Source organism: Bombyx mori, chromosome 11 (genome assembly GCF_030269925.1).
Source record: "Bombyx mori chromosome 11, ASM3026992v2".
In the NCBI taxonomy this organism is placed as follows: domain Eukaryota; kingdom Metazoa; phylum Arthropoda; class Insecta; order Lepidoptera; family Bombycidae; genus Bombyx; species Bombyx mori.
The window spans coordinates 4937444-4961984 of NC_085117.1; the positions used below are offsets into that span (position 1 = coordinate 4937444).

At 38.2% G+C, this 24541-nt stretch overlaps 1 protein-coding gene across 3 annotated transcripts in view; it reads right to left on the reverse strand.

The window, feature by feature from the left end:
* Nucleotides 1–437: 437 nt before the first annotated feature.
* LOC101741562 (heart- and neural crest derivatives-expressed protein 2) overlaps nucleotides 438–24541 on the reverse strand; it is a 33225-nt gene continuing 9121 nt past the window's right edge. Inside the window, exons 4-8 of one of the 3 annotated variants that reach the window (XM_004924172.5) lie at nucleotides 23587–23673; nucleotides 22158–22348; nucleotides 20534–20626; nucleotides 19341–19478; nucleotides 438–4138 (exon numbers count right to left, since the gene is read on the reverse strand). In XM_004924172.5, coding sequence (XP_004924229.1) covers nucleotides 4046–4138; nucleotides 19341–19478; nucleotides 20534–20626; nucleotides 22158–22348; nucleotides 23587–23673 — 602 coding nt within the window. In that variant the 3' untranslated portion in view covers nucleotides 438–4045. Of the gene's footprint in view, nucleotides 4139–19172; nucleotides 19479–20533; nucleotides 20627–22157; nucleotides 22349–23586; nucleotides 23674–24541 lie in introns of those variants that run through there. The other 2 variants (XM_012688711.4, XM_062671022.1) reach the window with 2 other exon arrangements.

A 24541-nucleotide genomic window follows, 5' to 3' on the forward strand; every position in this document is an offset into this window, starting at 1 on the left:
CAAAGCTCACCTGATGTTACGTGGTTATTAGAGCCCATAGACATCTACAACGTACCTAAATGCCGCCATCCGCCTTGAGATATGAATTCTAAGGTCTCAGTATAGTTACTTCGGATGCCCCACCCTTCAAAACGAAACGGATTACTGCTTCACATAAGAAATAGGCGGTGTGGTGGTACCTACCTGTACGGACTCGCAAGAGGTCCTACCACCAGTAAACAAGACCACCAGTAAACAGTCAGTTAATGACTGGAGTCCATGGTCATCATGAACGCTGCCGTCCAGCTTGAGACTAAGTTGTTGTGAGACTAAGATGTTTCAATATTCCACAACCAGTACTGGCGGAGCTTAAACTGGAATGCACGTCAGCTTCACGTCATACATACGGACTCGATGAGTGAGGAATCAAAAATATGGTTGAAAAAAAAACAATTGGGAATACTCATAAATTATATTTGGCACATGCTCTTTGGTAAAAACATTAATTACGAATAACATTTGACAAAGTTTAAAACATTTCTCGTTTAATTAAAGTTTAATAATGACGTAAATGTGTAATCGAAATACTTAGAATGATCTAAAAAATAAAAAAAATAACAAAAAAAAATTATTATATATTCATTATCAAAAATAACTCAAAAACCACTGGTCGATTCTTTATATAATTTAAATGGTACCTACCACACAAATAGCAGTGGCTTACAAAAATAAGGAAAAAAGTTAAAAGAAGAAAAAAGATCTGAGGTATGTAAATGTACTTAAACAAAAAACACTGTCGTGTAAAATGTATTTTGATTTGAACCAACAATTTATTAAAATATTATGGCCTTTACCGAAGCCATAAGAGTGGACGTGGACTGCATTTACACCGGTCACTCACATGCGCACGAATACGCAAACCCGCAAGTGTAGGACGACATTTGCAAATGATTATAAATAAATAAATAATAAATAAATAAATATTTTCTAACAATCACGTCAAGTTAACTGATCCCGTGATAAGTTCATAAAGAACTTGTGTTACAGGTACCAGATAACGGATATAAATGTAAGATTTTTATTATACACATACATATATTTAATATACATCCATAACCCTGGAAAAGACATTTATATTTATCATACAAATATCTTCCCTTGGCGGGATTCGAACCGGCGACCCCCTTGTGTAGTGACCATGTCACTTACCACTACACCAGACGGCCGTTAAATTATGCAAAGTTTTCGCTGCATTCGTGGTTTTCCAAGCTGTGTCGGTTTTTTAATGCTGACCACTCACATGCGCGCAAATATTCGTACATTGTACGAAACATGGGCGCAAATATTCGTACATTGTACGAAACATTCGTACAATGTACGAATATTTGCGCGCATGTGAAGGGCCGTCAAACATTCATTCGCAAACTTAGCGGCTGTGCAAATGGGTTCGGTACTCAATTTGCGAACCCGTTTGCGCTTCCTCCTACACTTGTTTACGAATGTCTCACGAATTTCTCCTCCTTTTTAATTCGTCAATAAAACATTGAAGAGAAAAGAGTTTTGAATTCTTTCCCAGATACCATTAATAGCCATGATGTTTTTATGGGATTTCTTTTGATGAATATACGCTAAACAGTAGACGTCACGATCTATGAAAATAGCGAAACGTCCGTTGCCTTCGCAATCCTGGGCGCAACTGGTCACACGAATGTGTGGGAGACTACGCGAAGGATCGCGGTTCGCGCGCTGTTGTCGCGCAAACATTCGTACAATGTACGAATATTTGCGCGCATGTGAGTGGCCGGCATTAGAATACAACATATTTATTCACTATACTTTACTTCATTTTATACTTTAAAACAATACAGTCAAAAACTATAATCAAACCGCTCGATATGATCCGCCATGCTTATTTTCATAAGCGAAATATTATTTGCATTAGGAGCCATCTAAAATTACGAAATATACTCGATTTTCCGCTGTCGATAATCGTTATTTTAATTTAAATTAAAATAAAACATACAGACGCGATCAGTCTTTCATAGTTTTTTGGTATTAATATTAAAAAGTCACCAGTTTTGGACGTGACAAACACATTAAGCCGCTAATAATATGGGCGTTTTACGTAGAAGGGGTACTGTCGGAACTGCAGTCGTTTCTTTCTCGCTCGAAGGAGCTGCTGACGGTAGACCGAGAAAGCAATATAGAACTAAAAACACCTTATTAAATTCTTAAAAAACCCACAAAGCAAAAGAGTTTTTCTTTTTTCGTTTCAAAAACAACTATTGCAACATTAATAATTAGATATTTTTGTGACTTACAAATATACACTAGCACTTATTATAAATAAAAAATAAAACATACGATCTGTAATACATTTCTCTACTTATTCACACGATAACACTAAAATTTATTTAACATATCACATAGCGTAATTTCGAACTAAAACAATAATAACAAAAATTATTGCTCATAAAATATGCCTACTGCCAACCAGTTTGCGTTCAGTGCGATGTTCAATACAGCTATCATTTTACTGAAGGGTAATCGCGGACAGAAATACTTCTCCTTTATCACGGTAGATACGTTACAACAAAGTCCCGTGTTGTGCAAAAACGTGTTATATAAGAATAGAAGGGGGACACCGGACCGGCGGTCGTCGGCGCCACGACCACCAGCCCTCTCGAAATAAACGAGCTAAAATATTATTCTAAATAAGTTGCTGATTCCATTTCTACACTATAGTCTATATATAACTGTTAGGACAATTTTATTTAAATTGCAGTAATATAAACAGGCATAAAATTAATAACAAACTCTATCGAAGTATGATTGAAATATATTTATTTAGAGCCAATCCTCTTGCCCATCACTTATGTAAATATTATTATTAAATGTACTTCACTACATTTGGACACTACAACCTTTGGACAGTGCAATCGCCGAATTCCGGGTTCAACAAGATATGCGTCAAATGGGCCTTCTCTCTCGCACACAAACTTCATGTTAGATGTAGAGAAAATCAGTTTTTTGGATCTGGATCTCGGTTTTTTCGGACAGTTGATTCACCGAATTCCGGGTGCAGCAGTTGGCGTCAAAGTCGTCATTTTGAATGTTACTGTGCAAAGGTTAAACAAAGTCACTTCCTCTGTCCCTATATCCCTATGTATGCTTAAATCTTTAAAACTACGCAACGAATTTTGATGCGGTTTTTTAGTAGATAGAGGGATTGAAGAGAAAGTTTTATATATGTATATAATAACATCCATTAAATAGTGGAGAAATCAATAATAAATTACAGTTTCCGAAGCGAAGCGAGGGCGGGTCGCTATCTAGAATAATTCATCAGTTAAACACTAGTTTCATGACTACAATTAACTGCTGTGCACTTCGGCTGTCAAAAAACGCGGGGCGACCGCAAAAAGATGGCGGATTTTGTCACGGATTGAGCGGAGTTACAAACGATTATAATTCGAAGGCAGAACCAGGATGATCTCTGAAAGTGTACCGGATAAGGCAATTTTTAAGTAAAGCGAAGATTATGTGAAATTGTAGTAATAAAAGTAAGTATAACTAAAGAGTGTTTCAATTTTTCGGCGAAAGCCAAAAGCATTTACTTATTTTACACATTTAAACAAACACATAAAAATTTCGCTTATTCCCATAATATATAGTGTGTTCAGAGTACATAATGTAATTTTCTAAATAATCCTGAAAGAAAATCTCATTATCGTGCTGTAGCAGTACCGTGTTAAAAGAGAGGGTTTTAGGGATTATTTTTTTGCGTGTTATAGTGGAACTGCGTTGTAAAATACGTGTTTTATGAGGATTCGCTGTTCAATTTAAACATAAACACATAAACTTTAATGGTATTCCGTATCGGAACATTTAAAATTGAAACTTAAATCGCGCGATGAATTTATTATATCTTTGGCATAGGGACCATCATCCCGTCAACTGCAAGTGTATGTCTTTGCTTAAAAGGTCTGGGACGGCAATACAAACTTCACACTTCGACGCAGTGTCGGCAGGCAGCCGCGTTGACAGACGCAGTCAAATTAAGGTCTCATGCGGGTATATTCTGTTCGGTTTTCAGCTCCAGAGCCCAGACGTGCTGTGGCCAGCCTGTTCTGCCTTTGCCGCGTTTGTCAGCCGAACTCTGCAAGCAACAAGAGGTTTAACTATGTAACACTTGTACAATCATGCCGGGCTCGTTGGTAAGTGCGAGAACGAGTTATTATACGACTAACGCCATCTGTTGTCGAATAGCGAGAACGGAAAACTACATTTTTTATGAAGGAAGGATTACTGGTGACCATTCCAGTTTCACCAGGACAGATAGGCGAGCAAGGGCTCAGCTAGGATGGGTGGGATTTGCTAACAGCTGCCCGAGCGCCTCCGAAAGAGATCTAACAGCTCAAGGGTAGCTGCTTCGCGAATGCATCTATAAATTACTATTACTATCGGAAATGTTTTGTTTTTTACTGGTGGTAGGACCTCTTGTGAGTCCGCGCGGGTAGGTACCACCGCCCTGCCTATTTCTGCCGTGAAGCAGTAATGCGTTTCGGTTTGAAGGGTGGGGCAGCCGATGTAACTATACTGAGATCTTAGAGCTCTTGTCTCAAGGTGGGCATTTACGTTATAGATCTCTATGGCGTCCGGTAAACACTTAACACTAGGTAGGCTGTGAGCTTGTCCACCCATCTGTGCAATAAAAATAAAATATAAAAAAGTAACAAAAAAAAAGACGTGTGGCAGTCGGAGACTGCCGCGGTAAAGCTATTGCATAGCATTTTTTATCAACTTATGCAATTATAAATCGACAATAATAATTTAATATTAAAACAACAATAAAATAAGATTCGACGAGAAACTCAGTGGGCTAACTTCCAATGAATCTGCTACATTGTGAGTATTCCATTTTGACCGCGCACTCACTAGAGGGCGCTGAATGGGATAGAGACACGCCTTTGGATGCTAGTTCTAACTCTCATTCGCCCAGAATCAACGGTTTAGCTAGTTTATTTTTAATGCCACTCCAATCACTGAATGATCCATGATGACTCCAATGACTGAGTAGTAGGAGTAGTAATAAAATTCTTCGACTAAGCGATAGAAAATGGCACGCCCAACGCATTGTAATGTGATATAATTTTCTATTTTACAATTCCGTTTGTCGCCGATAGATGGCGCTTGACGCAAAAGCTAAATCGCGCTATAGTTGTGTTACCCATGAAATTATATCACATATTTTGATAGTATATAAATCGGTGTTTAGACTTCTTACTTTAAACACTACACAAGCGCAACGTGTGAATGTGTTGAACGCGAGCTACAGAGTAGGCGTAGTGAGGGGTGGAAGGTTTTTTTCGTTACGGAATTTCACGATTCCGCTCTCAAGGCTCGCGATAAAATCTATGCAATAGCTTAATAAAAACATACTAAATAAGGTCAATTTTACTTTTTTATTACGACACGCTTACAAGAATATTCGGTTGGATGTGTACATATTGGAATCATTTTTATCAATGTGTATGTACCGATGTATCGATTAGATCCGCGCATAACTAAATCTTCAGCCGTAAATATAAGAATTGTTTCGCATTTCTTGTCACGGGAAGCCCAAGCAAAAAGATCAGCAAAACTGATTCACTTAGACAAAATCTCTGAGATAAAGGAAGATACAGTTGAATTCAGAGCTTATTACAAGACATCGGTTGTCTGTAAAGTCGGTTTATCTATCGGTGTAACTATACTTGAGACCTTAGAACTTGTATCTCAAGGTGGGTGGCGCATTTACGTTGTGGATGTCTATGGGCTCCAGTAACCACTTAACACCAGATGGGCTGTGAGCTCGTCTACCCATATAAGCAATAAAAAAAGTGTGTGTGTCCGCTCCGACGCACGACTGGAGTTTACTGGATATAAAAAATTAAACGAAACAATACGAGAAATAGTTCTATATTACGACAACACGATACACTACAGATTATTAACAAATTAACGAGACACAAAACAAACGACTAACAAATATATGAAAATACAATAATGAGAGAAACGCGCGATCAGTACGAGGCTTTGTGGCGGACTGCCGGCGCAGCAGCCCGGCGCGCATTTCGTGTGACATGCGCATAACGCATTTCGTGTGACATGCTAGTACGATTTTGGTCCCCATAATTTTCATACCCCGGGCCTATATATGTAAATCGATTCTAAAGGAGTAAACTCCAAAAAAAAAAAGTGTGTGTGTCCGCTCCGACGCACGACTGGAGTTTACTGGATATAAAAAATTAAACGAAACAATACGAGAAATAGTTCTATATTACGACAACACGATACACTACAGATTATTAACAAATTAACGAGACACAAAACAAACGACTAACAAATATATGAAAATACAATAATGAGAGAAACGCGCGATCAGTACGAGGCTTTGTGGCGGACTGCCGGCGCAGCAGCCCGGCGTCACCTGCGACGCATTTCGTGTGACATGCGCAATCAGGCGCATAACGCATTTCGTGTGACATGCTAGTACGATTTTGGTCCCCATAATTTTCATACCCCGGGCCTATATATGTAAATCGATTCTAAAGGAGTAAACTCCAAAAAAAAAAATTAAAAAAAAGATAGTTTTACGTGATAAGCTCAATAGTAAAACTATTCGAACTGCCAACTCTGACGTCAGGCGAGAAGAGAGATAAATGTGTCACAAGCCAACGCTTGGGCGGGTCGTGCCTCTCTATCGCTTGTTTCGCGCTCTCGCTCGCACGCTCAGGCTCGGGCGGAACGTGACACTCCTTCGTGCGTGCAGCCGGTGCTCATCGATTTATAAGACGCTATTACGTTAAAAATTAGAGGAGGCCTTTGTCGAGAGACAAGTTTTGAAAACCACACCGAACGCCAACGGAATACTTAATTATAAGTTGGATTTAAATTTAAGTTATTATTAAGTAATTTATTATGTGAATAATTAGTAAGTAAAGCAGCAATAAAGGCTTATCTGTATTTTATACGCGAAGTAGAAACTTTGTACCCCTTTTTACGAAAATTGCGCGGAAGGAGGAACATGAAATTTCTCACACTTATAGAGAATATAGAGAAGGAGTGCAGAATGTAATTTCTTTTTTTAAATTATGCATAAAAAAATTATTAAATCAATAAAGAAAAATGATAAAATGGAGTGAAATGAAAAGAAATGAAATGAAATGAAATGAAGATGATTAATTTGAGACATTAATCAACTGGGATGAAATTAAATGAAATGAGATTGTATGGGATGAAATATAATCTCAGTAAAATGGTCATCATTTACTGAGATTTTTTCAGTGGACTTTTTGGAAAATCCCGAGAAGTTACGTCCAGCGGCGTTGTTGCATTTTCCCACATTTATGCACTTTCACAGATATTAAACAGTTAATAAACCACCGTTATAACACATTTAAACCTGAAGAAGCACGAAATAGACAAAATAAAACGAATCACACAACTTCACTCCACGCTCGCGCTCCCGCCAAAAATTTCTCAAAGTTTTGTTATTGTAGAGAATAGATTAATATTATTTGTTTATAGTGTAGCCTTGGCGACAACTGTGATTATAGAAGTATTGACAATAGAACCATGATAATGTCCAAACTTATAATTTCAATTAATGATAGTCGAATTTCGACTACAGCGGGACCTCTAGTAATTATTATTACGCTAAAAATAAAACGGTGCGTGTTCACTTCTAGATGCGTGGCGAAGATGAGATATCTGAATGAATTTTAATGACCGGAAACTTGGCCTCGCGCTGCAGGACTCCGCTCCCACGTGCCCGGTATACTTCACGTCCGTGCGCGCCTTGCCGAATTATTTTTGTACGAGATCAGGTAAACAAGGGAAGCCGTTAAAAACGTAATTACAAACAGCGCGGCACGTGGCCGGGGTCAGGGGGGAGGGCGAGGACGGAGGGCAGAGAGACGATAAATAGTTAAATGTTTTATTTTTTAAGTGTGACGTCACCCTCCCGTCTAATATGAGCCAAACGTTCACTGTGAGATCGGTGAAGGTGTTTTTAGAGCGGTCACCCATCCATTTACTGTCAACATCTAATGTTGGTTGACTCAGTGGGTTTTGTGGATTTATTTTAATACCGTTGTAGGCAGACGCATGATTCGCCCACCGCTGAGGGCTTTCTGCAAACTATGCCCCCAAAAATTGGTGAGTAAATTAAACTAGGTAGGACCTCTGGTAGGACCTCTTGTGAGTCCGCACGGGTAGGTACCACCTCCCTGAATATTTCAGCCGTGTAGCAGTAATGCGTTTCGGTTTGAAGGGTGGGGCAGCCGTTGTAACTGTACTGAGACCTTAGAACTTATATCTCAAGGTGCGTGGCGCATTTACGTTGTAGATGTCTATGGGCTCCTTACCACTTAACACCAGGTGGGCTGTGAGCTCGTCCACTCATCTAAGCAATAAAAAAAAACTCCCGGCCGATATGACATTAAGAGGGACACAAAGCCACAAATTGAATTATTTGCATAAAGGCAGTCCAAGTCTTCAAACTGTAACGAGGCTGTATCGCGGCATGTGGTGGCCGGGTGGTGGTGGGATCACAGCGCGACCCATCATCATTTCATTTTTTACCATAGATTGTATGATTTTTAACAGACTTCATACCAAAGAGGAGGCTTATAATTCAACTGTTATACCTCAGGAGTGTTTTTAAGCGAACCGATTTTGGTGATTTATTTATTTATTTATTTGAAATCTAATAAACACTTCTCGTGTGTTCTCATTTGAATTGTATCTAGATCCGACCATTGATTTTTATGTAATCCTTAATAATGCGTGTTTAATTCACTTTGTTTACATTGACGATAACTCATTTTATTTTGTACAATTCGATTTTGTTTTTAGTCGAAATTTTGTATTAAATTTGCACAGCACACACACATAGCGCTTGTTGCCTCATCGTGCCGTTGCCTCAATCGCTCGTTGAAACTCATGTCACATTGTCTGTAAAGCAAAAAACTATATCTTACTTATCTTTTTTTGATTTTTTTTTTATTGCTTAGATGTGTGGACGAGCTCACAGCCCACCTGCTGTTAAGTGGTTACTGGAGCCCATAGACATCTACAACGTAAAATGCGCCACACACCTTGAGATATAGTTCTAGGTCTCAGTATAGTCACAACGGCTGCCCCACCCTTCAAACCGAAACGCATTACTGCTTCACGGCAGAAATAGGCGGGGCGGTGGTACCTACCCGTGCGGACTCACAAGAGGTCCTACCACCAGTAATTACGCAAATTATAACTTTGCGGGTTTGATTTTTATTGCACGATGTTATTCCTTCACCGTGATCTATAACAAGTTAATTTTCCGTGACGTAGCAACATTTAAAATTGGTTCACTATTAAAACGCTAGCGCACGGCACTCCCTGAGCTGTAACGAAACACCGATATTAGCGTCTCGGAAACCATCCGAAGCGTAGAAACAAAGAGACATTCATTTTTTTCGGGACTCCAGACATTGCGGACGGAAAAAAAGTGGTGTAAGCGTGAAAAAAAAGGGAATGGATTCTGTCAAGTCGTCGAAGTGAGGGGAGAGAACAGCGCCATCTATTATTCGAGAGCAGAAACTAAATTTTATCGAGCTTATGTTTCGGGCCGTATTTAAAGTGTTCACGAATGAATTTGTTTGATTGTTTTAGGACGGACAGTCAGGTGGCCTGGAAGCCTTCATCAGGTTCGGTGGGCGAATTGAATGATGCAGTCAGTGAACTTTTCTGATCTATTCTGGCCTCATTATGACAAGTTGGCGATCTCACAGGGTTCAACCTGAGAGGACTTGCTAACACTGATCTTAAGAAGAGTAGTGCTTCGCTGAATCTAACACCGGATTGGAATAGCGACCCACTGAGAAGATCCAGCGAGAAACTTGATTTCCACGAGAAAGGAACAAACTTGGACCTCAATTTGATCTTTAATAATATGAATATTATTGGGTTGGCAATATAATGACTTGTACGACCCACTAAGATAAAATAAGATATAAGATAAGAGTCGGTAAGATATACAAATCTCAATCGTGGCCGACTATCGCTCTCCCTAAATTGAATACATTGCGGCAGAAACACGCAGAGTGATTCTTACCCGGGCGCTCTCACACCCGCGCTCCGGTAATTACGCGAATAATTAATGCAGGTTTGATTTTTGTTCAACGATCTCATTCATTCTAACCCCTTGGAAGCAATTCGTGATTATGATCTAAATAAGTCATTAGAATATATAACAATTAAAAAAAGATGTGTGGTGTCGTGGGACACCGGATAGGAACGAAGTTCCTTATTATAAATATATTAATTTTAAGTTCTATTCGAGGTATAAAGAAAATAGTTATTCGGGTATACATTTTTATTATGATTTCGCAAGGGTCAACCACTTCGCAGTGCAATGGAGCAGACTCGCCCTGAGGGAACCGCCTGTATGATCACGGTATACCCTACGCCAGGTAAGTATGATTTAGCAAGAGAAATACGAGAACGTCTATCAGCTGTGTGACACCTCGTCGCCGCGATTCACGAATTGTTGAATTTATCGTGGAGCGATATCTGTTAATAACAAACTAAATCCGCGTCGTCCCATAAGGAACTTCGTTCCAAAAAAAACTAAAAAACACGCTTTTGTAGAAAGTCCAATTAAATAAAAATGTGTGCGTGTACTAGTGTACACACGTAAGAAGTGAAACTTGTTTATGGCCTTATTTTTCGAAAAATGATCTACATGCAACTTTCTAGAAATTGGTTAAATAAAGTTAAATTAGATAAAGTTTAAACAAAAGGATTTTATTATCATAGACATGAATACAAATAATACAATTATTTTACTTTACCTTTTTGCTACTAAGATTATTACAGCATTTCATTAATTGTAATAGAATTATTACTATCATTGTCATTGTCATTATATATTTTTGTAATTAATGGCTTATGGTAACTGAAATATGAAATATATGGTTTACATTCCACGAAATTTAGTGACCGAGTAAAAACTCCATCAATTGTAGTGCCAGATCTTGTTGTTGACGTTTGAGGACTGTTTTTCATGGATAAATTCAATTTATCTTTCAGAAATTCAACTAGCTTCAAAGAATTTTCTGATGCAAAATTTACATTAAAATCTCCACTTAAAATCATCGGTATTTTATAATTATTGTTACCGAGTAAAGAGGCACCTTCACTTGTGTACGGCAACAATGAATGGTGAAGAAAAAGATGGCGCGTAACGGAAAAATGTGACGCGTAACCGAAAAATGTGACGGTAAATTTTTTTCCAACGCCGATAAAGAAGTTTCACTTCAAAAGTTGAATATAAATTTGTTGTAAAAAAAACCGTGGGGTGCATGGTGTCAATAGTTAAAAATATTTTATTGACAGATGACAGATCTGTGTCATTGCATTTTTCCCTCCATTACTGCTGCAAAATTTCTACAGATTGTTTGTGTCTAATAAAGTAATCCCTACTAATATATAAATGTGAATGTAAGTTTGTTTGTTACGCTTTCACGCGAAAACTACTCAACCGATCATCATGAAACTTTGTACACATATTCTTGGAGGTATTAAAAGTAACATAGGATACTTTTTATTAAGAAAAAAAAAAAACGTTTTTTCCGAAAAATTAAAAATTTTTTTGTAAAAAGAACTCAAAATCTAGCTTCTTCAACGCCATCTACCGGTTCAGTAATGAAGTTCCAATCCTGAGTGCTGTAAGTGAAGTCGCGGGTAAAATTTTGCGTTATGCCAAAGTAACTATTCCACGCGGACGAAGTCGCGGGCAAAAGCTAGTGTTTAATAAATTCTATAAAACTATCCAAGTTATTATTTAAATACGACAAAGTGGGTGAAAAAACAACAGATGTGAGTAGTAGGATTATCATTTTGATAACATCTTAAAAAACTGTTCAAAACATTGAATTGTCATGTCAACATGTCCTTGATAACTTTGACCCTTAGAGCGCGAACCGTCGATCGATCGACTATCGCGATTTTTTTTAAGTTAAATAAATACAGTTATAATCAAAATATATATTTCATTTGAGTAGTTTGATATGACCCATACACAAAACAGAAAGTTTTAGGATAGTACATTTACATTTGAGGAAAATAAATATAAAAATTAAGTGTGGACAGAATCTTAATAATTATTTTCAAAAATTCTTTTGCTATCTTAGCAAAACATGTGAAAATAAGTTTAGCATTAAGAGGGTTAAGCATGCTAACTTGTCTCTGTCTAAAGTTTAAGTATGTTCATAACGCATTCGGAGGCCCGCCGCAACACCACTTGGGTCGTCTCGCCTGCGCCAAGCTCCAAAAGACTCTGATGGCAGATATATCGCGCATCCCCCGTGCTGTCATCCGCATAGCAATGCATGCCATCTATAGATAACAGTCATTACGGATCCTTCCGATACACTAACGGTGCTTTTAGCTACCTCAAGCACCGGTCATCGTCCTTGCCGAACACGTCGCTTGCGACGAAGGGCTCGACGAGTAAATTAACCCACAGACACAGCCTACTGAGTTTCTCGCCGGATCTTCTCAGTGGGTCGCGTTTCCGATTGGGTGGTAGATTCTGCGAAGCATTACTCTTGGTTGGGTTAGTGTTAGCAAGGTCGTCAGATTAGAGCCCCGCGAGCTCATCTACTCGTTCTGTGAATCTAGTATAACCCCTGGAGGTTACTAGAATAGGTAGTAATAGTAATGGTTGTAGTAATCATCGTAGCCTAAAGGGGAAGACGTCCGATGCATTCGTATCTAGCGATGCACCGGTGTTAGAGTCCCGCAGGCGGGTACAAATTTTTCTAATGAAATACGTACTTACCAAATTTTCACGATTGACTTCCACGGTGAAGGAATAACATCTTGTAATAAAAGTCAAACCCGCAAAATTATAATTTGCGTAATTACTGGTGGTAAGGACCTCTTGTGAGTCCGCACGGGTAGGTAACACCACCCGGCCTATCTCTGCCGTGAAGCAGTAATGCGTTTCGGTTTGAAAGGCGGGGCAGCCATTGTAACTATACTGAGACCTTAGAACTTATATCTCAAGGTGGGTGGCAGCATTAACGTTGTAGATGTTATGGGCTCCTGTAACCACTTAACACCAGGGGGGCTGTGAGCTCGTCCACCCATCTAAGCAATAAATAAATAAAAAGTAGGAAAAGATAATAATAGATAGCATATCATTGATATACAGGATAAAAATCATGGACAATAGCAGCGAATCTTGAGGAACGCCAGCGTAAATTGTCCCAATATCACAGTTGCAAATGTCAGCGATGACTGTGATGCTCCATCCAGGACATGTAGACTTGTAGACTTCCTAGATGGGAATCATCAATTATAATGTGTAACACAATTGATTTTTGTTCCATTAAGAAAGAATATGCAAAATCTGTTCATCAATAATACTGGGGTACCCATTATATTTCCATAACTTTCATGGGAAAATAGTAGCAGTGGTTTCCCGTTGCCTTCTGCTCCAGCACTTTAGAAAGATGGAGAAGTCTCTCAAAAGCCGCAACCAAACATTAAGACTTACGTAACCACGACCACTCCGCCAGGAGTGAACGACTGAGAAGAAGACCCATTATATATAACAACGTTTCCACATTATTCAGCTGAGTTTCTCGCCGGATCTTTTCAGCGGATTGCGATTCCGATGCGGTAGTAGATTCTGCGAAGCACTGCTCTTGCTAGGACTAGTGCTAGAAAACTGCACTCCGCTCGTAGCTACCAGCGAATAGGTAGATCAAAAAAATATGGCATAAGCGAATCCGCCGCTATGCAAGCTTCAAGTCGCGCGAGTCGAGATTCTTAAGAACAAGGTCATAAAAGTGAAAATAAACTGTGTTAATATCAATAAAAAGGTAATTTTTATTCGGTGTTTCGTTATTATTGTCGGTTTCTACGTGTCTGTTTTGTGTTAGAGTTCGGCCCAAGTCAAAAGAGACAGCGGGCAATAATAATAAGATTTTTAAATTAGAACGCGCGTTTTGTAAACAGCACTTGTTGGGTCCGATCGTGACGAGGTTTCTGGCAACGATTCCGATACGTTCCCGGCTCATCATCACACCAGCGCTATGGTGCCGTGCTGTGTTATCATCGAAAATACAGATATTTGAAAAACTCAATTAACTAAGTAACTTGTCATCAAAAAGACAGAAAATTTAACGATAAGCAGCGGCTTAGCTCTGCCCCAGGCGTTGCTGAAGTTCTAGATCGACGGTAGCCACTCACCATATATAGATATATATTAGTGTGGCAATAATTTTCCTGGATGAAAGATAAATTACGACAGGAATACACAGTCGGGCTGGTTTATATCACTGTCAATGTTGCTCATAAACGTTCTAAAGATGAGAACGTTTCAATTTCAATCCGTTGACAAATAAGTCAATGTGCTTAGTGCGAGTCTTTTAACGTTCTCGATAGCGTAAAAATTAACACAAATTTGTATGCAGTTGGAACAACGCCCCTAGTGGTAAACGTAGGCAATCTTTCCAACTCCATACAAATTTTTGTTAACTTTTACGCTATCGAGAACGTTAAAAAACTAGCACTAAGCACACAGCGCGGCCTAAGCTCGCCGAGAGCTGAAGCGTAGTGGGAAAGGCGAAAATCGCTGCCGCTTCCTGCTGCCGCTGCCGCTTGTGCCTCGGGCGAAGCTCTCAATATAATTACGATACGCCACATGGCCCCTGCTTTACACTCGCCCCGGATACCGATGATAAACTGTGATTAAATTATTTCAACATTACTGCGAAACAGTAAATTGATTAGAAAATTCAATAACGTTGGCACTAGCCCAAATAAAAATATGATACGCGATCGCATCAAAGGGTGAAAGGCTATGGTTAATATTGCGATTTAACATAGGTTTAGAGGAGAGCCATTTAAATTTCAAACATTTGAAATAACGATGAAAATTTTAGCGTGATATGGACATGTGATGCGTAGAGAGAAGAGGCATGTTAAGGTCTCAGTATAGATACAACCGGCTGCCCCACCCTTCAAACCGAAACGCATTACTGCTTCACCAGTAATTACGCAAATTATAATTTAGCGGGTTTGATTTTTAATACACGATGTTATTCCTTCACCGTGGAAGTAAATCGTGAACATTTTGTTAAGTACGTATTTCATTAGAAAAATTTGTACCCGCCTGCGGGATTCGAACACCGGTACATCGCTAGACACCAATGCACCGGACGTCTTATCCTTTAGGCCACGACGACTTCAAATAATAGCTACAAATACACGTTTAAACACTAAACCTAACTAACATTTAATTTAGATTAATCATAGATAATTTATCTGATTTCTCTATTCTTTTTTTATATGTAAAATAGTAAAATATATTATATTTATAAACTAGCTTTTGCCCGCGACTTCATCCGCGTGGAATAGTTACTTTGGCATAACGCTAAATCTTACCCGCCTCTTCATTTAAGTAGAAAGTGAAAATATTTTTGAATAATAGAATGTTAAGGAGTTATTTAAGGAACCAAAATCACGCTTTTTAACCGACTTCAAAAGAGGAAGTTATCAATTCGACCATAATTTTTTATCTATGTATGTTCACCGATTTCTCGAGACTGCTTGAACCGATTCTGATAATTCTTCCCGAATGTTCCTGTTTACATCAAGATTTGATGATGAGATCTTGGAGAAATCCAGAAAAATCTATAATTGTCAAAGCCTATCTTGAAGTGATTTGGGTGTTTCAATGTTGTAATGAATAACGTATTTCTTTGGATAGGGATTAATATCATCTTTATAAAAACACCTTCACAAATAATGCTTTATTTTAGAACAAATTTGTTTAACATAAAAAACGTTATAGTGAGCCAACCTTAACATATAGACATATGCTGCCACGGACTTTTTTTTAGATCTTTTAAAAGAGAACAATTCTCTCACATATTACTTTAGCGAAACTTTAACCGTTTTCCGCAGCGCACGCAGTGGAAGCTCTCAAAAGGGATTAAAACCCCGATTTTGAAACACTCTTTATTGGTACTCCGCTTGCATTGGACTTAGCGTGATATAGCTTTCCTCGATAAATGGGCTATCTAACACTGAAATATTTTTTCAAATCGAACCAGAGTTCCTGAGATTAACGCGATCAAACAAACAAACTCTTCAGCTTTATAATATTAGTATAGATATACTAGCAGACCACACGTTGCTGTGACTAAAGTTTTGTTTCTAAATAATAATATATCATATTCATACTAGAGGTCCCGCATTAGTCGAAATTCGACTATAATTAATTGGAATTGTAAGTTTGTACACTATTATGATTGTAATTTATACTTCTATAATCACAAATTTCGCCAAGGCTATACTATAAAAAAATATTAATAAAGACAAACAATATTTAATCTAATCTCAATTTGACCACAGACGTCAAGAACAAAAGTTTGACAATAAATAGTATGCATGCGTATGTGCGTCAAATACATGGTATGTAGTGTGTGTAATGTTTTCTTTATTGATGTAATGTATCTTTTATGCATTATTTAAAAAAAATATTTGCACTGTGCACTTCTTCTCTATATTCTCTATAAGTGTGGCAAATTTCATACTCCTCCGTCCGCGCAATTTTCGTAAAAAGGGATACAAAGTTTTTGCTTCATGTATTAATATATAGATTATAAGTTCATGACATGACAGACTTCTCAGTCGGTCGTGATTCCGATCCGGCGATAGGTTTGGCGAAGCGCTCCTCTTGCTAGGGCTAGTGTTAGCAAATTCTCTCAGGTTAAGCCCGTTAACTCACTTACCAATCCGCGTGAAGCTACAATAGCTATTTAGGCTGTAAACGATATATATGATTTAAACGAAACACGGGCTTGTTTTGTGGCAAAAATTAACACAATTTTGGCCCTTCAATCCTTAAAAAACTGCGTTCTTCCGAACGGTGATTTCAATCGTTCTCCAACTGGAAACCGAATTAGACGCTATCAGGGTCGCAGCTTTTAAGACGGAACGCATTTTGTATTGAACAATCATACCCACTCGAGACATGTTCTCAAGAGAAAGCTGTTATCAATGCATGTGTTCAGATAAGGCACTTGTGTGGAGGCGCCACTCCCAACTACCGTCTGGGTAATGTTTGGAGTTACAAGAACGGTTCAAATGTTTTTTTTTGCTGTGAATTCACGACGTAGACGTTGTTAGATGAGTTTACTGTAATCAGATGTATTGAAAAGGGGGCGGTCCGATTAATACGCGACATATATTTTTTTAATGAAACGTGCGTTTTGTTTGGTATCAGCATCAACAGTTCGATGTTTTTAATTGAAGTTCAATTAAGTTCAGTTCATTGAAATAGCTGAAGAAGTTTTTATTTATTTTAATTTTTCTTTTGCTTTGTTAGGTGGACGAGCTCACAGTCCACCTGGCGTTAAGTGGTTACCGGAGTCCATAGACATCTACAACGTAAATTCCGCCACCCATCTTGAGATATGAGTTCTAAGTTCTCAGTATAGTTACAACGGCGGCCCCACCCTTCAAACCGAAACGCATTACTGCTTCACGGCAGAAATAGGCAGGGCGGTGGTACCTACCCGTGCGGACTCACAAGAAGTCCTACCACCAGTAAAAATTTAAATGCTTAAAAGTTTAAATGACTTCGATGTAAAGTTGCAAAAATATCTTTTAAGCCCAATAGCCTTTGAGCTTTAGATATAATGAACGGATGAAAGTGGCTCAGAATGGTTTTCTAAATAGATTATTTCTTTTGTAACGTGAACCGAATTAGAATCTATATATTAATACGTGAAGCAAAAACTTTGTATCCCTTTTTACGAAAATTGCGCGGACGGAGGAGTATGAAATTTCCCACACTTATAGAAAATATAGAGAATGAGTGCACAATGCTAATATTTTTTAAAAATAATGCATAAAAGATACATTAAATCAATAAACAAAACATTACACACACTGCCATGTATTTGACACACACACATATGTATATATACTCTTTGTTTATTGTCAGGCTTTAAATTGTCAAAAACTGTGGTCAAATTGAAAATAGGTTAATATTGTTTATCTTTAATATTATTTCTCTATAGTGTAGTCTTGGCGAAATCTGTGATTATAGAAGTATATCTTTGACAATATATATATATAATAATGTTCAAACTTATAATTATAATTAATTATAGTCGAATTTCGACTACTGCGGGACCACTAGTTTTTATTTAAAACGCGTTTATTACTTCGCCTAGTAATGTAATGAAATGAATTCGAATCTTGAGTTATCAGAGACTACAATCAATTCTGATGTTCTAAAATAGTATCATCGCCATTTTTTTCTAGTAGGGGTCGTAATGCGACTAATAAAAGCTGCGGTGAATGGGCAGCAGCATGCTTAATGTTGTGCCAGCGAACTGCCATCGTCAATCGGCATTTACTTATGGTAGGCCGCATTGTAGGGTCCGCACTGGTAGATCCCATCCTTCTATAAGCCTACTATATTTCCGTTATGACTCCCATGAGCCCTAGTGTCACTTAACCCTAAAGCCCCTCGACCTCATCCACCCCATAACAGCAATTATAAATCCATAAACTGACCGCGTGCCTATCTCTAATCTATGATGTGTGATTTAGATAATGCGATGATAACATTATTCGAATCAGACAAGGGCAATACGTTTTTATTATATTATAACGAGTTTAGTTGTGAAATTGGATTTTCGTAATGGCAGCCATCAAAAACGTTCATAAAAACGAATGGTCCCCCCTCCAGTAGTCGAAATTCGACTATAATTAATTGAAATTATAAGTTTGAACATTATTATGATTCTATTATCAAACACTATTATACTTCTATAATCACAGATTTCGCCAGGACTACGCTATAGACAAATAATATTAAAGACAAACAATACATATTAATCTATTCTCAATTGGACCACAGACTTTAAACAGTAACAAAAGTTTGACAATATACATAGAGTATATATATAATATACAACGTATATACAAGATATATAATATAATACAACAGCTAGAAATAAATGAAATCCATAGGCTTTTTGGTGTTATAATATTCTACATGGACTACTAAGGAATATGCTGGAAGTCGTATGAGTGGCTAGTGTATTTTTTTTATAAAAGTTAGTCTGAACTTAAATTTTGATCATGAAAGCTATATTTTCTTTATTTTTAATCTGGGTACTACCTAATTTTTATTTTATTTTTTATTTTGTGTCTCCAATAGCTCTACTATGAGGTGTTTCGGGATTATGCATTCTTTCTGGGACACCCTGTATAAAGATACTGGTGTTAGCTATGAATACCTGGTTCCCGTCAGCGTTCCGTCTCCTGGGCGGCGTGTGATGGAGGTCGGCTCTGAAGCCGCCCGCGGGCTCTCCATCACTCTCTAATACTTTCAGCAAGTATGAGATGTAGGACGTTGCCAGCCGCAAGGTCTTGATCTGATAACGAAGAGGAAAATGAATGGTCTGTTAGTCATCTTGAAGCATACAAGAGCCCCGGTAAACGATAAGCGACCTTTGAACTATAGAATTGCGGTTGGGCGCGAAAATAAGATAATTTATATATTAATATGCTTAAAAAAATATTACTTGTCAGTAAGTCGATTTACGGACGATACTTTTACGTGATAATGTCAGTAGCAGAACTATTCGAATTGTTAGCTCTAACGTCACGCGAGAAGAAAGATAAATGTGTCACAAGCCGTGGGCCGATCGTGCCTCTCTATCACTTGTTCCGCGCTCTCGCTCGCAAGCCTAGGCTCAGGCAGAACGTGACACTTTATCGCGCGTGCAGCCGGTGTTCATCGATTTATACGACGTTGTTATCACGCTTACTTCGATATAAACGCCATATAAGACGTAAATATGTCATTATATTCTCAATTGTAATCATAAGTTGGAAGGGTTTGGGACGAAAAAACGCGATAAATATCTTCTTTATCTTTATATATATATAGATTTCTTCTGTGCGTGTGTTTGTCACTGAAATCCTCCTAAACGGCTGGAATGATTTTAATGCATTTTTTTGTATGCGTTTGGGTGGCGCCCTGGATGGTTTAGCTTCACAAATCAGCGCAGCAGATGGCGCTGTTGTCAGTATCTAGGTTATTTATCTATACTGCAACTAAACGGCTGGATCGACTTTTTTTATTGCTTAGAGCTCACCTGGTATTAAATGGTTACTGGAGCCCATAGACATCTACAACCTAAATGCGCCACCCACTTTGAGATATACGTTCTAATGTCTTAAGTATAGTTACAACGGCTGCCCCACCCTTCAAACCGAAACGCATTACTGCTTCACGGCAGAAATAGGCAGGGTGGTGGTACCTACCCGCGTGGACTCACAAGAGGTCCTACTACCAGTAATGACTCGAATGAATTTTTGTGTATGCATTCACAGGACAACGTCTGTCGGATCCTAGCTAGTAGAAATATATAAATAGGCCGAATTCACAGTTCAGAGGTCGTTATGTTTCCGGGACGCGACTAACCTTAGTCATTTTAGTGTCGGGCAGTACATGGGGAATGTGCTGCCTAAGATTCGAGAAGGCTATGTTGATAGTTTGAGATCTCTTGCGCACCATCTGATACATTTAGATCACAATGAGTTCGAAGTTAACAATAGGTGAACTGGGTCTGACGGCAGAAGCCGCTGGTGATGTGGAAAGTCTCTCCAATATACTTATATAGTGAGTGTAAAGTGTAAAGATATGTAATTACCATTACAATTACAAACATATGTAATTACCGGAATAACAAAAGTATTTTTGAACATACCAATGATAAAATGTGTTTTTTTTTGTTGCGGGCTATCTGCCTGTGATATTTGGAGGAAATTTTGGTGTAAGCTATTGACATTAAGCCCCGGATGTTCATCAGTAAGTCGAGATCAAAATTTATTCTCAGTGAAGTTCATTTACGCTAATGCTACTTCACAAATACACGTTGATCCAAGCAAAGTAAGGAGTTTCACACACAATTTTTTATCCAGAACTTCTTCACGGGAAACTTCTGTACTCTGTAGTGCAAGTTACTGTGTCCTCGCGATCCGCACAAATGGGTCCGCGGTCCGCCATTTGGTGACCCCTGGACTACACGATCAATTATATTGCGCAATATTGCGAATTGAGCAATATTATTGATTAGATTTAATGTTGAAGATTGCACAATGATTGAACGAAAATTTGAGCCAGTTTAATTTTTTGCACCATATTTTTACATTGCATCGTTTAGGGTCAATATTGCGCTGTCTTTCAGTCCGTAGTTCGTCTTGACAGGGAGTACGCCCATAACCATAACACGAAAACACTGTGCAATTCGTATTATTGTGCAATAAAATTGATCGTTTGAATTCAAAGCGCCTTTCAATCTTATTGTACATTAAAATGTATTGTACAATGTCATTGTAAGTCTAAAAGTCGCCTCACTCTCTACCGTGTTAAATAACTACTGTCTTACTCTTCGAGCTGGACTGACTGACTGCTTTGCAACAGAAATAGGCAGAATTATGGTTCGCAATCTGGTCTACCACCAGTCAATGGTGGTAGTCCCTGCCGCCGACGACGACACCCGCCAGAACAAATGTGCTGGTACTATTCTTAGTCATCACCAGCAAACAGATGGTCTGTTTTTTTGGGGATAAAATTACCTAGGGCATCGTTCTGATTGAAGCCTTGCTCGAAAACCATTTAAAATAATTCAAAATTCTAAAAAAACTGACTCTAACGAAAAACAATTAGTATATCATCAATATAGTCTCGAAGTCAATTTAACGTGCATTATTAAGAATAACCAAAAAATCACTGGTAGAATCTTGATACTATGTATTCAATTAGGAATACGCGAGAAGCGATCAGTTTTCGAATGTAAATAATAAAAAATTCCAATCATTAAATTCGGTACATCTTGAAAAATTACTCAGGTGACATTTAAAATTTGAAAATATGTACAGTCGAAATCTATACCCTTCTTTTTTAATAATCTGTTAAGAATAGGTACTTATACGTTTAACTAGCGAGAGAACGAGACAGAACACTTCTGAATGTTGTAAGACACAAGAGCATGTCAGTTCAGTTTACCTTTTCTGTGTTTGAATTGAGAGGTGATGTGACTCACCTTTGAAAGTTTCGTGTCTGGCGGCACATTAGGTATACAATCACGCAGATCCGAGAACGCTGTATTAATGTTTTCGGTGCGTCTCCTCTCCTTCTTGTTGGCTGTGGTACGCCGCTTGGCGACTCTGATGAACGATGGAGGAGCCGGTCGCTCGTACCGGAGCGGGAGGGACTGGAGATCGCAATCAAGACCTACGAACGATTTATTCGGAGGTACATTCACGATCCTCACATTTCATGCGACTTCACTGCGACTTAATATATCGAAAGGGAATCTGGATTAAATGACATCGAATAACCATTACAATAGAGATAATTGTGGTTTACTTATTTTTTAATAAAAATCTCTATTCGCTATAAAATATTCGCTGGTAGCCTAAGGGGTTATTCCAGCTAGGCCCGGACGGTAAGTTGAGCTCACGGGCTCGACCTGAGAGAATTTGCTAATACTAGAGTTTGCCTAGCAAGAATAGTGTTTCGCAGAATCTACCACTGGATTGGAATCGCGACCCACTGAGAAGATCTGGCGAGAAACTCTGTGGGCTGTGCTTACACTTTAATAAAAGGGCAATCTAACCATACTCATTCATACCCTCAGTCTGAAATAGCTACTAAGATATGTCCGTAAATTAAAAGGATGTTGTAATGTAGTTTTTACAGAGCATGTAACGCGATTGAGCCGGTGTTCGAATCCCGCAGACAGGTAATAACTAAATTTTTGTAATGAAATACGTACTTCACGATTGACTTCCACGGTGAACTAATAACGTCGTGTATTATTATTATTATTTTTTTATTGCTTTGATGGGTGGACGAGCTCACAGCCTACCTGGTGTTAAGTGGTTACTGGAGCCCATAGACATCTACAACGTAAATGCGCCACCCACCTTGAGATATAAGGTCTAAGGTCTCAGTATAGTTACAAAGACTGCCACACCGTTCAAACCAAAACGCATTACTGCTTCACGGCAGAAATAGGCAGGGTGGTGGTACCTACCCGTGCGGACTCACAAGAAGTCCTACCACCAGTAAATAATAAATTCGCAAAAATAATAATTTACATAATTAGTGATAATCGGGCGTGTTATCAGCCTGCTTGGGTAAATACCACCACCCTGCCTGCTTCTGCAGTGAGGCAGTAAAGCGTTTGGTTTTGATGAATGGGATAGCTGTTGTACTGTAAAAACTGTGATTTACAACTCATGTCGTTAGGTGGGTGACGGCATTTACGTTGTCTATACTATCACCTGGTTGATCGCGAGCTAGTTTAAGCAAATATAGGCACGAAAAATAATAATTATATTATTTAAAATACTTAAATCAATGTACAAGTAGCATTTGTTTTTTTATTTATTTATTACATTGAATGTTTGTCCTTTGTGCATTATTAAGCCCAATATCGAATTCTGACATATTGTTATTTTACGTACCTGAGCCGTTCTGAGTGTAGGAATGATGAATATTGTGGTGGAAAGGATCGTATGGCTCGTTCGAAGTGACCTGCATCTCATCGTAACCTAGGATACAAAGAAATATATATAAAAAAGTCAATCTTCTCACCCTAGCGAATTTAGTCAAGATATTAGAGCGAAGTTATGAAATTATTCTGTCGACATTGACCCTTGACGCGCGTGCCGATTGTCAAGTTGATGGGGCGTCTTGGATTCAGTGGAAATAACGTTGAAATATTCCATCACATAGATAAATAGATACAATCTAATAAAAGTGTGATGAAAACATTTAATATCTTTGTTATCACTGCGGAATACGCATCTTATAACTCGCTAGGTCATTGTCATGTTTACACGTTTACGGTGACGGGACAGACTGCTGCCGAAACCATGCTTCCCTGGTAGATTTTGCTCATAACATCTCTAGAAGCACCGAGAATCGATATCCTATATGATGTGCTAAGGATGACGGCTTTTATAGCGACTAAGTCACGTATGTAATTTGAGAGATACGCTCAGATACATAATCACCTTCGTTCAATTTCCTCAGACCAAAAATTACACGACAGCTTTAGGCAATGAATATCTTCTTTAATAATACAAATCACATCCAATCGTTACATTAAATTTTTTTACGATAGCTTTTTTCTCGATTCGCTTTCAAAAGTTCTTCCTACGTGCCCTATTGTTTAAAACATCAAACAACACGAATGACAATAACTATATATTGCAATTTTAACTAAAAGAGAAAACCGTTTTGAATACAATGAGTATATCGTCAATGTAGTCAAAGTTAATTAAACACGCATTATTAAGGTAACTCAAAAACCTTTGTTCGCATCTTGATACGATTTAAATGGGACCATACCTATTTTAAATAACAAAGAATCGTCAAAGTCGGTTTTCTTAATAAAAAAACCTAGAATTTAGCACC